Here is a 13,764-nt window from a genome sequence, read left to right on the forward strand (position 1 = left end):
TATTTATCTGGTTTTAAGATTAACCGTTTTCCAAACTTACATAAAGGAAGGATGAGTTGGAGCATAGCTGTGGTAAGGCGCAAGCTCTATAAAAAATGGATCCTTAGAGGAGGCATTCTTATCTTATGACTGGTATATCGAGCAGTTTTAGCACATAGTTCATGCTCGTTAAAAAATAAACGCAAGATCCGAGCAGTTTTAGCGCATAGTTCATGCTCGTTAAAAAATAAACATAAGTTTATGAGCAGGCTTTCCTTTAGAGTTCAAGCTCATTCAGAAAAAATGAACCGGTAAATACCCTTTTGAGATCGTAAATTCATCAGCCATAAAAGCCTTGGTCGTGTTTGTGCACCGTCACCTCCACCGTCATTTGGCCGATCATTCACTTCCATTTGTGTGTTTACCCATTTTGAGGAACATCTGCGAAGAGTGATTTCACCTAGCCATCCTTGTGACACTGCCGTGATTGGAAAATTCCAACTTGTACCTGGAATCAGTTGCTATCCCTGTTCATCACTCGTTCCTCAAAAGACGAGTCCTCTTTGAGCTCTTTTCAGACTCGTAAAATATGAAAAGTTTGCCGAGTTTTGGCCTTCCAGCTCGTTAAACGGACCGGAAGAGCTATCCCTCATTTAGACTTTAATCTTTTTGGACCTGAGGGATTATTACACAAAAAGATCGAGCGCTTGTCTTGTTCGGCTCGTTAAAAGTACCGAACACCCATCCCTTCTGTATTGTTTTATACTTTTTCGGACTTAAGGGATTAGATGACGAAAAAGGAATTATGGAGTTAACTTTCTGTACCTTTTCAGACTCTCTAAAAATGAAAAGGACCGAGTTTTCCTTGTCGTTAAACTCGTTAAAATGATTAAATAGCGACAAACTTGTCTTTAGACGAGAACGAGTTTCCCTATCGCTAAGCTCGTTAAATCATAGCGATGGGCTTGCCCGAAGGGCAGGTTATAGAACAAGCATATGTTATCCTCCTCAAGCTTGACAAAAATAAAGAGGTACTGGTCAGAAATTACTGGGGAAAAATTGGGAGAACATCAAAGCTTAATGGTAGCAAGTCGCTCTTGAACATGACACTTTTCTTCCGTACCACATCGGGTTGGGTTGTTTCATTCACCGGTCTCATCACCATGGTCTTCGCCAAACCATCCACATTTTGGGGTAATGCTACCGATCCATCGCATCAGTGTCGTTATATGTTCAAGAGAGGTCATTCTGAAAGTGTCAACCGTGTCCCATCCACTGCCATACATTATCCTTCATCCATTCATGATCGCCACCCTGAATCATATGTCACAGTTTGTTTTCACCTCCACTAAAATCATTAGCTCCGTTCCGTGTCATTGATGTGGGATTCATTAAGGCCCTCCTTTGACGGATCGCTTCTTGTCGACTTCAGCTCATTATCCAAGAAGTTGATCTAGGAACAACCCCATCAGTACTTTGAAGCTTGCATGCCTCAATGGCAAGTTTCTCACTTTCGGCGACAGGTATACATCAATGGCCTTCGACCAGAAGATTTTGCGTGGCGTTCGACGCCAAGTCCTTTATTCACGCCACGTGAATTGTACTGCAGTACCTTGAGGGTCATTATCATTATCGGTGATTCCTCTCGCGCTTGTTAACGGTTTTCATCATTGACCGGTAATCAAGCGATGTCTTTCCATGTTCGACTTCAGCGAAATTCTCACATGGATCGACTTGTACTTAGAGTGAAGATCGAACGAGTTTGAAGACCCCGGATCTAGTTTCATCCATCCGGGCTGCGATACATATTCAGGAAATATAAAAGCATTTGTCATGTACATCATTGCAGCAGATGATCATCCTACTCAAAGGATGATAATTTCAGCAGAAAATTATCAGTCTACCATCAGACGATCGTCTGTTCTATGTACCAAAATGTATTTATAAAGCTGAGCATGGGAATGCCCGCCTCAGCTAGATCATGAAAACAGAATGAAAAATAATGTATTGTATTGTATTGTATTACAGGGCACCTCTCAGCACTTGAATGAACTTCGGACCCTCTGGATAAAGCATTTCACCCGATAAACGACCTCATACTTTAGGGGGCAACTGTTATAGACATTTTTGTGCCTCGCAGCATGGAGCATGAAATGTCGATAATTACAGGGATCCAAAGTCCCTAAACATGTTGTTCTTACCCCTAGAGGAACAAGGTCAGCAAACCACAGCACTTCCTATCAGTTCTCCACCTGAAAACACTCAAAAACAGGCTATTTTTGGATCATGTCAGCTGCTCCACTGAGCATCTGCGCTGAATGTCAATTGCTCCTCCTTGTACCTGCGCTGAAAGTCAAAACCAATGAAGGCTACCTGCGCTGGGCGAGATTGGCCAAGTGGCACAGTCATTCTGCAAGGTGTCAACTACCCAGGAAGCTTCCAAACTGACACTTGGTTCAAGGAATTCGCCCTATGATGAGTAAGAGGTACTTGATCTCCATGTGGAAGCAAGGATCTCCAAGTGGACTCAAGAACTGAAGTTTAACTGAAGAGGGAGAGGACACAAGGCAGCTTTATGTCAGTCTCAAGCTGACTCATCCTTTCTCCTTCTACCCTATATATAGAGCTCTCTCATGAGGTCTAGGGAGGCTGGAATTTTGTGCAAAGTAAGGAAGTGCTGTTGGTTTACAGTTAGAGTTATTGGGTGATTGCTTTTATAGAGGAGAAGAGGAGATTTCTTGCTGCTGGGGAGGTGCTGCTGGATTGGAGCCATTTATGGTTGTAACCTTCTCAGAACCTTTATCTTCTATCAATAAAGCTTTTGATGTTCTCCTATATACTTGTATTGCAATGATGTATTGTTTTTATCTGTATATTTGATCCATTCTAATCCATGCATCAGTTATGAGTACATGTTTCTTGTAGTTTCCCTCTCTTGTTTTTGCAGGATCTTTGTGTAGCTGGGCCGGCAAAAGTAGCAAGGAGCTGGGAACAAGAGGCAAAGAGAGAAGACAGGATCGACAAAAGCGAAAGACATCGGTTGGTCAATCTTTTCTTCCTTCTCTGTACTTTCATAAAGGAAAAATATCAAAGCTTTACTTTCAGTTGTTGCTAAGGAACTATCACCCTTAGAGTAGGGATAGGGTCATTCTGAGTCGGATACTTTTCCCCACAACACCACCTACCTCTGGTACCTCCCACGCTCCTTCTGTTCTCCCCTTCCCTCAGCTCCTCGCCCCCTGAGGTGCTCCCACCCCTATGAATACCACCCTTCACACTCTCCGTCCCATCATTCTGCATGCCCTCATCCCCTGGATTTTTTGTCTCCCCCCCTAAGCTCAGACTGTTGTCCGCCCTCTCCTCTCCCATGGGTCCCAAGTGCATCTCCAACCCACCTCCCAATCGGGGGTGCGGTCGGAGTAGAGAGGCCTCTCACTGGAACTCCTTAGATTCTCCTCCCACCACATGCATTGAGTCCTTCGCGAGGCGCATAGATCTTAACTACTCTATGGCGGTAAACCCAGAAACCCAAGAGAGAATTACTAGCTTAGAGGCTCAGGCCAGAGCTTTACAAAGAGGCGTTCCCTCGGAGGAAGTTGAGTCCACTTTGCCTAGATACTTGACCCCTCACTCACCAGAGAAAGAGAAAATATTTACGTGCACTCCATAGACATGTGGTGGCAAATGAAGACCATTCTAGGCTTGGCTCTACAAGAGAAAGTTGAACACTCCAAGGTGGTTGAGAACAAAATTGATGGCCTCATAGACAAATTTGTGGTTTTTGTCAAAGTTGTTCACCATTGTCGTTTCATCACTCAAGAATCTCCTCAATATATCATCTTAAAGAATAATTCCACTACCAATATGCACTCACCAATTGACTACTCTCCTAGTATCAAGAAAGAAATTGTGGGAGACGCCTCTAGTCACCCGTCCGCCATGGCGCCGCAGGAGGGAAGCACCCAAGAGCAACCGACAAGTTTGAATGACGACCCGGTCTCTGCCAACCCCTCATGAGTGTAGTAAGAACATTTTGGGTATACCTCCCATGTATATGTAAGGCCACAACAGAGATTGCGACAGCGAAACTGGTGTAGAAAATAAAGGCCCTTGGTGCTGACAGTCCAGGCATGACTTAGTCCTTTGGTCTCTTTTTGGAGCATACAACATTTTTGGTCTCTATTCGCTTACCTTGTACTGACCTCTGTAATTCTCAAAGGAAATAGAACTTCAATTTTCTAAAGTCGCAATGTAACTCTGTCAAGTTAACTATCGGAATAGCCAGGGTCATTGGTTCTTGTGCTGGAGAGACAGTCTCGCAAAAACCATATCTATATATATATATCTATATCTATATCTATATATATATATATATATATATATATATATATATATATATATATATAATTCAACTAATTTTTACGATTTATTTTAATCTAGAGAATGTGCAATGTATTATGGGGTAAGTGTTTAGATGCTTATCATGAACTAATGCTTGTAGAAGTTTATTATCCATTCAATTTATATGGATGTACTAATTTAATAATAACTCGTTAATGGGTCATCAATGACCTTACAAACAAAATAGTTCACACAAAAGATATGGTGTGTATAGAAACACAATATTTTGACAATGTTTTATCTAAAACAATTCATAGTAATTTCAATTTTATCCTATTATTAAACCATTAGAATTCACCTATCTAAAATTCCTCCTTTCATAACTTATCTAATTAGTTGTCGATTACATGCTAGCATATGTATTGTCATTCTTTTCATATGTAGATGCATTTATTATTTGAGTGTGCATGTTTGCACAACTGGTTATCATGTTGGTTGTCAATCCTTTGGAATTTTAACAATGTATAGATTTTGAATTTTCTAATGTTTTAGGTGGACTCACCATCCATCATTAAGGACAAAATAAAATCTTGATGATGGTGGTGAGTCCACTAGAAACATCAGAAAATTCAAAATCTATATATAGTTAAAATTCCAAAAGACTGATAGCCAATATGTATTTAGTATTATTTTATACTTTGCACCCTATTACTACCTCATTCCATGTTGTTCAAGACTTTGTTTCTTAGAGTTACTTCAAGTGTAGTCCCTACTCAAGGATTTAGTAGTGTCTTATGCACATCAACTCCCATCACCTAAAACATTATATCAACTAATATTATTTCAGATATTCGACACTATATATAGTTAATTTTTTTCAATTAATAGACCTCTTTTAACTATTTTGTGGGTTTTCTATTTGCATTAGAACCAAAAGGTTTATATCCATTAATATATTTACTTAATTGGAAATTTCGATTCAAAATGTGTTATTTTTCGTGCATATATTATTGGGTTTATATCTTGACCTCTCAATTACATGCATGTTTGGACTTATGTACCAACACTTTCATCAAGTATTCCTTTTTCACTCTAGTTTTCCCTCTTGAACATGTCTATCATGTGGGATCCCTCTATCCTAAGTATTTTCTAGGTCATTTACATTCCTTAAATGATGTGTCATTTTATTTAAACCTTTGTTTCATAGGATCTCTTGTTCCATGTCTAGCTGAATGTCTAATCAACATGACATCATTATTGATATTTATTTTCAATGGCCATCATACCTCCAATGGACAATGTTCTTTACCATTTTGATGAATTGTGTTATTCTTGATCAAATCATGTATTATTAGATACCTAATCCTAGGGATTATGGAATATTGTAATTATTATTATTATTATTATTTATTTAGGAGATATATGAAGAGTCATGTGTGATCAAGAATAGCGATAAGGCCTCTTGTAAAATGAAATAAAAAACGTGATATATCAATATACTACTATGTGGATCGGATTAATAAAATTCATTTAAGCCTAAAATTATTCAAGTTTTATTAGTGGTATTAGAACTTTGGTTCTTTTACATGACTCAATGATATTTCCTATTCATTGAATCCTTTTTCAAGAGCTATAGAATGTCCATCGTCCATTTCTTTTTGAATTCCAAGGTGTATGGCTATTAAAAAATTATCCACTGTAGAAGTGTAGCTAGTTGTCAAATTGGTTTTTCATTATTGTTGGAGCATTTATTTCTCTTATAAATCATCCTTATCACTACTTGAGTCAAACTAGTATTTCTAGATCGCGTTCATCTCTTTCCCATAGATGATACTCAATATTATCACGCTTGTTGGGAATTCTATTTTTTCCCATAGGATGTACAAAATAATTTAATTCATGTTGGGTGTCTTCCCTTTCTCACAGACCATTCATTGACATTGCCTACACCCTAGTTGATTTAATTACACATCTTATTCAAATTCACTTTACTCATAGGCCATTTTCCCTTGTTTTGATAATCTCATATTATTCCTGGGTTGCTTTCCCTTAGTTTGGTGATAGTTCACCTATCAAACTTATAATGGATAAGATCTTGCAATCTTAACAAGTAAATATCATATAACATATTCCTTTGTTGTTTCTTCTCTAAACAAAGAAGTGAGTCATCAAATCATATCTAGAAATGATTATTGGGCTACTTTAAATAAGTCGAAATAGTTCTATGATTCATATTCAAAATTGGAGATAATTCAATTATAATTGAAGCTCCTAGACAGAGTTGAAGGACAATGATCCTATGGTTTTCACATTCGAATATAAAGGCATCATTCATGAGATTGATGTTGTTGGGGTCAATATAGATATTACTCTCATATCCTTCATCAAGGCTCTATATCCCTCATGTTTTCACTATCTTCAAGCACTCCAACCTAGGGATCAATTAAGGCCTCTCCATTTTGAATTTTTGGTGGAGAAAATAGTGTGAGATATTTTAGGGAGAAAACAATCTAGGCCATGGGAAAGAATCCAAGCCTTGATCAAAAGGGGAGTAACCAATCACATGATTCCTATAGAGAAAACGATGAAAAGAGAGGACACAAAAAAAATATTTTAGAGGCATGGTGGTAATATGAGTTCTGGAAAGAAAGGATAGGATAAAAATACATGTAGGATATCATGGGATAATACCAAATAAAAGTAAGAGAAAAAGGTAAAGATCCCAAATATGTTGATTTTTTTATTCTTCATGGAAATATTTACATACATGAACATGTTGTAAATATTGTTGTGATTGATGTCAAATACAAGATAAAAATACTTATTGATCCAGACTTATGCAGGAAGGCAACATAATATAGATATAAACATAAACACAAAGATGTAGCAAGAATAAACTTCATTTCATTAATATCAAAGAACTGAAAATTTCTTGCATGTGTAATGGAAATAAACTAGCTCGGGCGATGGTATCTTATCTCTGAGAAGAGGTGGCGGAAACATGCCTCTTAATTGTGTTACAATGTGGGTTGAAGGCCTATTTATTATTGATAAATAATGGAAAACTCTAAACATCCAAAAATCTAACCCTAGGAGATGAAGCGCCAAAAATATGGGCCCCGTTTGGGTAAATTGGTACATCAACTTCCTAAGGTCGTAGCTTTGGCATATGATCTTTGTTTGATGCGCACAATACCTCATTAGAAAGATATATTCGAGGAATACACATTTTGAATGAAAATATAAATCAAAGAGCAATGTTTTCCCATTTACCCCAAAAATCATCATTTAGGGACTCAAAATTGCCCCGGAAGTTCAAGACCCAAAAAACTGCCAAAAATAGTAAATTGTCCTACAATTAAGGAAACTAAAAAACTGAAAGAAACACTGGTGGGGATCCAAGTGGAATAGGCGGGTGGCCACCAATATCCACCTATACAAATCATCACCCCTTAGGAAACAATGGTCCCCATTGTGTTGAGTGTCTCGATGAGATGGGGAAACTTTTGTTGAACTTGGTCCCTGGTGAGCCACTTGCCTTGGTACAGGAGTTGGCCAAATTTGACAACCAGATACAGTTGGATATTCTGCTGGAAAGTGTTATTGATATGTGTTTCCATGACATGATCATTTTTTGCTTGTTCCATGCATTATGGGTTTAACTCTATTGGTGTGATTTGTTCTGCAATGTTTGTTGTGTCCAGTAATGGTGGAAAGTATGGTCGAAGGCGGTCCACATTGAAAACTAGGTGAAGGCAAAGGAATGGGGGAATGCTGAGCTAAAAATAATTGTATCCCGTAACCTTGGTAATGGTGTAAGGCCTATATCAGAGTAGTATGAGCTTCCGATGGGCTCTGGTAAGAAGTTCTTTCTGCAAATGCAACCAAACTTTGTCGCCCACCTGAAACTTGTGCGGCACCCGATGTTGATCATGTCGTTGCTTGTACTTGTCATTTGACTTCTCCAAGATGTCATGAACCTGCTGGTGGATGTGTTGGATGCGTTCAATAAATCTAGTTTCTTTATCAGCCTCAAACAATACATGTGTGGATTATATCTGTGTAGTTGCATGAGGCATGGAAACATCAATCAAACACAATGGTTGAAATCCTAGACCCACTTGAAAGGCACTATGACCAATTGAGCTATGGAGAGATTTGTTATAAATGTGTTGCACATAGGGTAGACTCTCATCCCAGGTTCGTGGATGCTTGGAGTTATACATGTGGAGTATGTGCACTATCCTCCTCTTGAAAACCTTTGTCTAGCCATCAATATGGGGATGGAATAGAGTCAACTTGGTGAGCTTGGTGCCCATATTTTCCAAAGGCTTGACTAGAATGTGCTAAGGAACCTGCTATCCTAATATGATATAATGGTCTTCGGGATCCCAAAATGTACCCACACTCGTTCAAAGAAAAGGTTGGCATTTTCCTCTACTGTGATACTCTTATTACAGGCTGCCAATATAGCTATCTTAGAAACATTGTCCATGACCAAAAATACACAATCATTATGATGCTTGGTAGAAGGAAGGCCAGACATATAGTCCATGGATATGGACACCCAAGGTTGGTTGGAAGTAGGCAGAGAAGTGTACAGGCCTTGCTTCTTGATGGTTGGCTTGGCAATGGCATAGACAGTGCAGGATCAAATATATTTCCCAACATCCAGTCAGAGTTTTGACCAATAAAGGTAATTTTGTAGTGTAGCCACATTTTTCTCCACACTAAAGTGTCCCGCGACTCGATTGTAGTGCACCTCCCAAATAAACTTGGAATGCTCGCTTGAAGGAACACAAAGGTGGCCTAGGTAGCATAATAATGCGTCTTAGAGTTGGAAATCAGGAACTTGCTTGCCATCTACTAGCATCTGGTATGTGGAGGTGAGCTCTAGATCATTTTTGTATAATTACGGCCATCCAAAGGTCTCGTGGCCACAAGAGTTGAGAACAGTAATCGGTGTTGCAACTAGGGATTGGATGAGGTAATATACAACATGATTATTGCTTCCATTTTTGTATTTAATGTTCAAGTGGAAATGTTGCAAATATGTAGACAATTCTCAATGGTGATCTTTGTGCAACTTCCCTTGTGTTTGTATAAATTGAAGAGGTCGGTGATCGGTCTATAAGACCATCTCTTTCCCCATAATGTAATGCTTCCATTGTTGGAAATCATACATGATGGAATACATCTCTTTATCATAGGTGGGGTACTTCCAAATTGTATCAGAAAGTGTCTCACTATGATAGGCCACTAGATGCCTGTGCTGGGTGAGGACTGCACCAATAGCATAGTTAGAGGCATCTGCCTCAATTTCAAATGGCTATTGTAGGTTTGGAAATGTGAGTACCAGTGAAGAGCAGATGTAGGGCTTCAACTCAACGAATGCCTTCTATTGGGACTTAGATCAAGAAAAAATTTCTTTCGCTCTACCCTTGGTAATCTAACTCAAAGGCCAAGTGATATGGGAGAATCCCAACATGAACCTATGATAAAAATTTGCAAGGCCCAAAAATCTATGAAGCTCTGTTAGAGTGGACAGGGCTAGCCAATCTTGAATGAATTAGATCTTAGTCGGATCCACATGCACGCCACTCTCATCTATGAAGTAACCCGGATATTGGACTTGGTTCATGCCAAAGGTGCATTTCTCCAATTTGGCACACAATTTGTGCTGCCGAAGGGTTTGAAGGACTTGCAAATTGTGTTGCAAGTGTTCTTCCCAACTCTTGCTAAAGATGAGGATGTCGTCTAGATAAACAACCACGAATTATTTGGTGAAGGGCAAAAATATGTCATCCATTAGCCTCATAAAAGTAGCAGGGGTATTTGTCAACCCGAAGGGCATAACCAACCATTCAAAAAGGCCTTCCTTGGATTTGAAGGTGATCTTCTATACATCTGTGGGATTTATTGGAACCTGGTGATAGCCAGGCTTCAGATTGATCTTGTTGAAATACTTGCACCCCTTGATTTGGTCCAAAAGGTCATTAATCCGGGGGATTGGATATATGTTCCTAACAGTGATTTTATTTAGTGCCCGATAATCAATGCAAAGCCTCTAGGTCCCATCCTTGTTCTATACAAGTACAATTGGGCTCCCACAAGGTGAGGAGCTTGGTCGGATGTGCCCTTTTTGTTGGCATTATGTTTCTGGTATGGCTATATATGTTACAGATGTTGTACTTGATGGCAACCCCCATGGCAAGGCTCTCAATATATTGAAAATTAAGAAGTATGCAGGAGATCAGTTCAGAAAGTGCGTACCCGTAGGTACACCGTGAAGGGACCGCGGCCTGATACGCAGATAAGCCATCCAGGATGTGTGTACCCCAGTGCACACATTTCAAGGCAAAGAAAAGCACACGTGGGGTTTATTATGTTTAACTAGCCGACGGTATTTGTGTTATTATGGTGTCGGCCCGTGGTATTGATCCATGATTTAAGGAAGAGCTTTCCTATATAAAGCAAAGGAGATCATTTGGCTTGTGCATGTTTTGGGTTGAACATCTTATGAGAGCTAGATCTGAAATATTATGATCTCTTGGGAGTAATGTCTAGATCTAAATAAGGCGAATCTACTGATGGATTGAGATCTCTTCGGCGCATGATCAGATCTGTAGATCTGACTGTCTGGGTTATTCTTGAAGTCTTGAAATCATCTATGCCCGAAGGTACACAGGTACAGTGAAAGAAAAGTGCATATATACGCTGGAACGAAGCGTTTCAGGTGCGCCGGTACGCAGGCACAGAAGGGTTGCAGGTGCGGAGGTCTGCAGGCAGTTCAATGGACACAGAGCGTAGGTAAGCAGGTGAGCAGTTGAGTACAGTGCGTACGTAAGCAGGTGAGCAGTTGACTACAGTGCGTACATAAGCAGGCGAGCAGTTGAGCAGAGTGCGTACTGTAAGCAGGCAGTACATGGGTGAAGCTGCTTACTTCTCTTGAAATCTATGTTTATCATTGCTGTGTTCTGGGTTTGGTTCTATTATTGTTTATCTGGTTACTACAGTTGACTGGGTGATTTTCTTATACTTGATGATCATTTGATGCTTATGGATCCAGTTTGAAAATTTATGAAAAGTGGTCCTTGTAAGAAAAGAAGTAGGGGGTTGTAGCTCCCTTCTAGGAGAGACTGGAAAACGAGAGAGAGTTGTAGCTCTTTGCAAGTTGCAGCCTGCGTACTGGTAAAGGACTGCACCAATACAAAACCATTGTAAAAGGAGTTTCTAATTTGAAAGAAGATAGAGACATATTGCAGCAGGTGGTTTTCACCCACATTGGGTTTCCACCTTACATCTTGTGTTCTTTGGTGTGACTATCTGTTTTCTTTGTTCATGCTCATTATTTTATGGTACTGACATGCAAAAATAATTCAAAGAACAAATAAGGAAGATTTATTAAAAGAATTAGATAATACTGATTCACCCCCCCTCTCAGTATTATTTCCAACAATTGGTATCAGAGCAGGTCCTTCAGAGAAGCTTGATCGCTTGAAGGTAGATCGTTCATCATGAGCAACTACGAGAGAGAAGAATCAATCAGGCCACCGGTTTTTGATGGGACAAAATTCAATTATTGGAAGGTAAGAGTTACTGCCTATCTTCAATCTCTTGGTACAGAAGTTTGGGACATCGTAGAGACAGGCTACGCTTTTCCTTCAGCTACTCCTACAGATGCAACCGAGAAAAAGAAGTATGAAACAAATGCGAAAGCAGTCAGTACTCTATTAGGATGTATATCTCAATCAGAATTCATGAAGGTAATGCACTATACATCCGCAAAAGAGATATGGGACAAAATTGTCATGAGCTATGAAGGAGATGAATAGGTAAAGCGTGCTAAACTTCAAACTCTCAAAATTCAGTATGAGACTCTCAAAATGTATAATGATGAAAGTGTGGCTAACTATTTTCTTCAGGTAGATGAGGTTGTTAATTGTATGAAAAATTTGGGTGAAGAAATAAAAGAGGCTATTGTGGTTGAAAAGGTTCTAAGATCATTGTCCCCCAAGTTTGAATCTAAAGTATCTGCAATAGAAGAAAAGGAAAATCTACGAATTCTTACTATGTCTCAGCTACATGGAATTCTAACTGCTTATGAAATGAGAAAGGGAGGTCCATCAGACAGAAGAGAAGCTGCTTTCAAGGCATCAGGCAAAGGAGATTATTATGAAGCAAGCCACGTCCCAGAAGAAGAGGAAGAAGAATCAAATTTTGTCAGAAATCTTCCAAGGGGTTCTGGAAGGTTCAGAGGTAAGTTACCTTTTAAATGCTTTGCTTGTGGAAGAGTAGGTCATTATGCTGCAAAATGTCCTTATAAGGATAAAGGAAAGGAACCTGCTAGATGGAACAAGAAACAGAATGCAAATAAGAAAAGCTACTACACTCATGAAGATAGTGATGGTCTATCAAACAATGATGAAGATGAACAAGGTAATGAATATAAGTTGTTAATGGCCTTTGAAGATGATGATTATATGGATGCTATAGATGTGGATAACCTTTATGATGAAATTACTAGACTCAAGAGATGTATAGAAGAAAAGAACATGATCATTGATACTCTACAATTTCAAATTGATGAAAAGGAAAAACATCTTGAAAAATTAGAAGGTGAAATTGTTGGTATTAGAAAAGAGATTGAGAAAACAAAAGCTATTAATCTCAAGTTTGTCAAAGGATCTGAAACTTTGGATGAGATTATCAATGTGCAGCGGTCTCCACTAAACAAGACAGGTCTGGGCTATAATGGAGAAACTTCTCAAGCATCCACCTCAAAAATTTATCTTGATGCAGCAAGAAGAAATGAGCAAAAGCACAATGAAGATCATCAAGTAAAGCAGGGACGAATTACAAACAGAAACTATCAGGGGCAATCCATCTTAAGGGTGAACAAAAGCTACAACCAGCCACAGGTAAAATCTTCTCAATTTGGTTCAAGAATAGATGACAATAGAAATTACAATCAATTGGCTGGTAGATTCGATAACCACAGAAGTTTCTTCAATGGACAATGCTTTTCTTGCCATAACTTTGGTCACAAAGCAGGTCAATGTGTTGCATATAAAACGATCATGACTAGGGAAGCTCAAAAATAAAGAAGTATGACCGGGATTACAAAAAGGACCTATAACAACTTTTCGGTTCTTGAAAATGAAGTTGAATGTTCTATTTGCAATAACTTTGGTCATGAAGACTCTGAATGCAGGAGCAGGTTTCAGCAGAAAAAGGAACAAGCCTCAAGCACCAAAACATGGAGAATAAAGGAACCACAAACAGAAAGATGTGGGATAGCATTTTATGCAGAGGGACAGGAAAATCTATGGTACATTGACAGTGGATGTTCGAAGCATATGACAGGTGATAAATAAAAACTTGAGTCATATTCTGCTCTAGAAAAAGGAAAGAAAGTCTCTTTTAGAAATGATACTCCTGCAA

General features: G+C 39.0%; 1 protein-coding gene across 1 annotated transcript in view; it reads right to left on the minus strand.

Moving 5' to 3' along the window:
* The window catches only part of LOC149191420 (exopolygalacturonase-like), a 30,844-nt gene extending 27,496 nt beyond the window's left edge, over positions 1–3,348 (minus strand). The window contains exon 1 of the mRNA XM_089406649.1: positions 3,165–3,348. Coding sequence (XP_089262775.1) covers positions 3,165–3,348 — 184 coding nt within the window. The remainder of the gene's footprint in view (positions 1–3,164) is intronic.
* Between the last annotated feature and the right edge of the window lie 10,416 nt (positions 3,349–13,764).

This window comes from Pinus tabuliformis, chromosome 2_2 (genome assembly GCF_031772625.1).
Source record: "Pinus tabuliformis cultivar Carrire ecotype Pingquan chromosome 2_2, CPIR1, whole genome shotgun sequence".
Lineage (NCBI taxonomy): Eukaryota > Viridiplantae > Streptophyta > Pinopsida > Pinales > Pinaceae > Pinus > Pinus tabuliformis.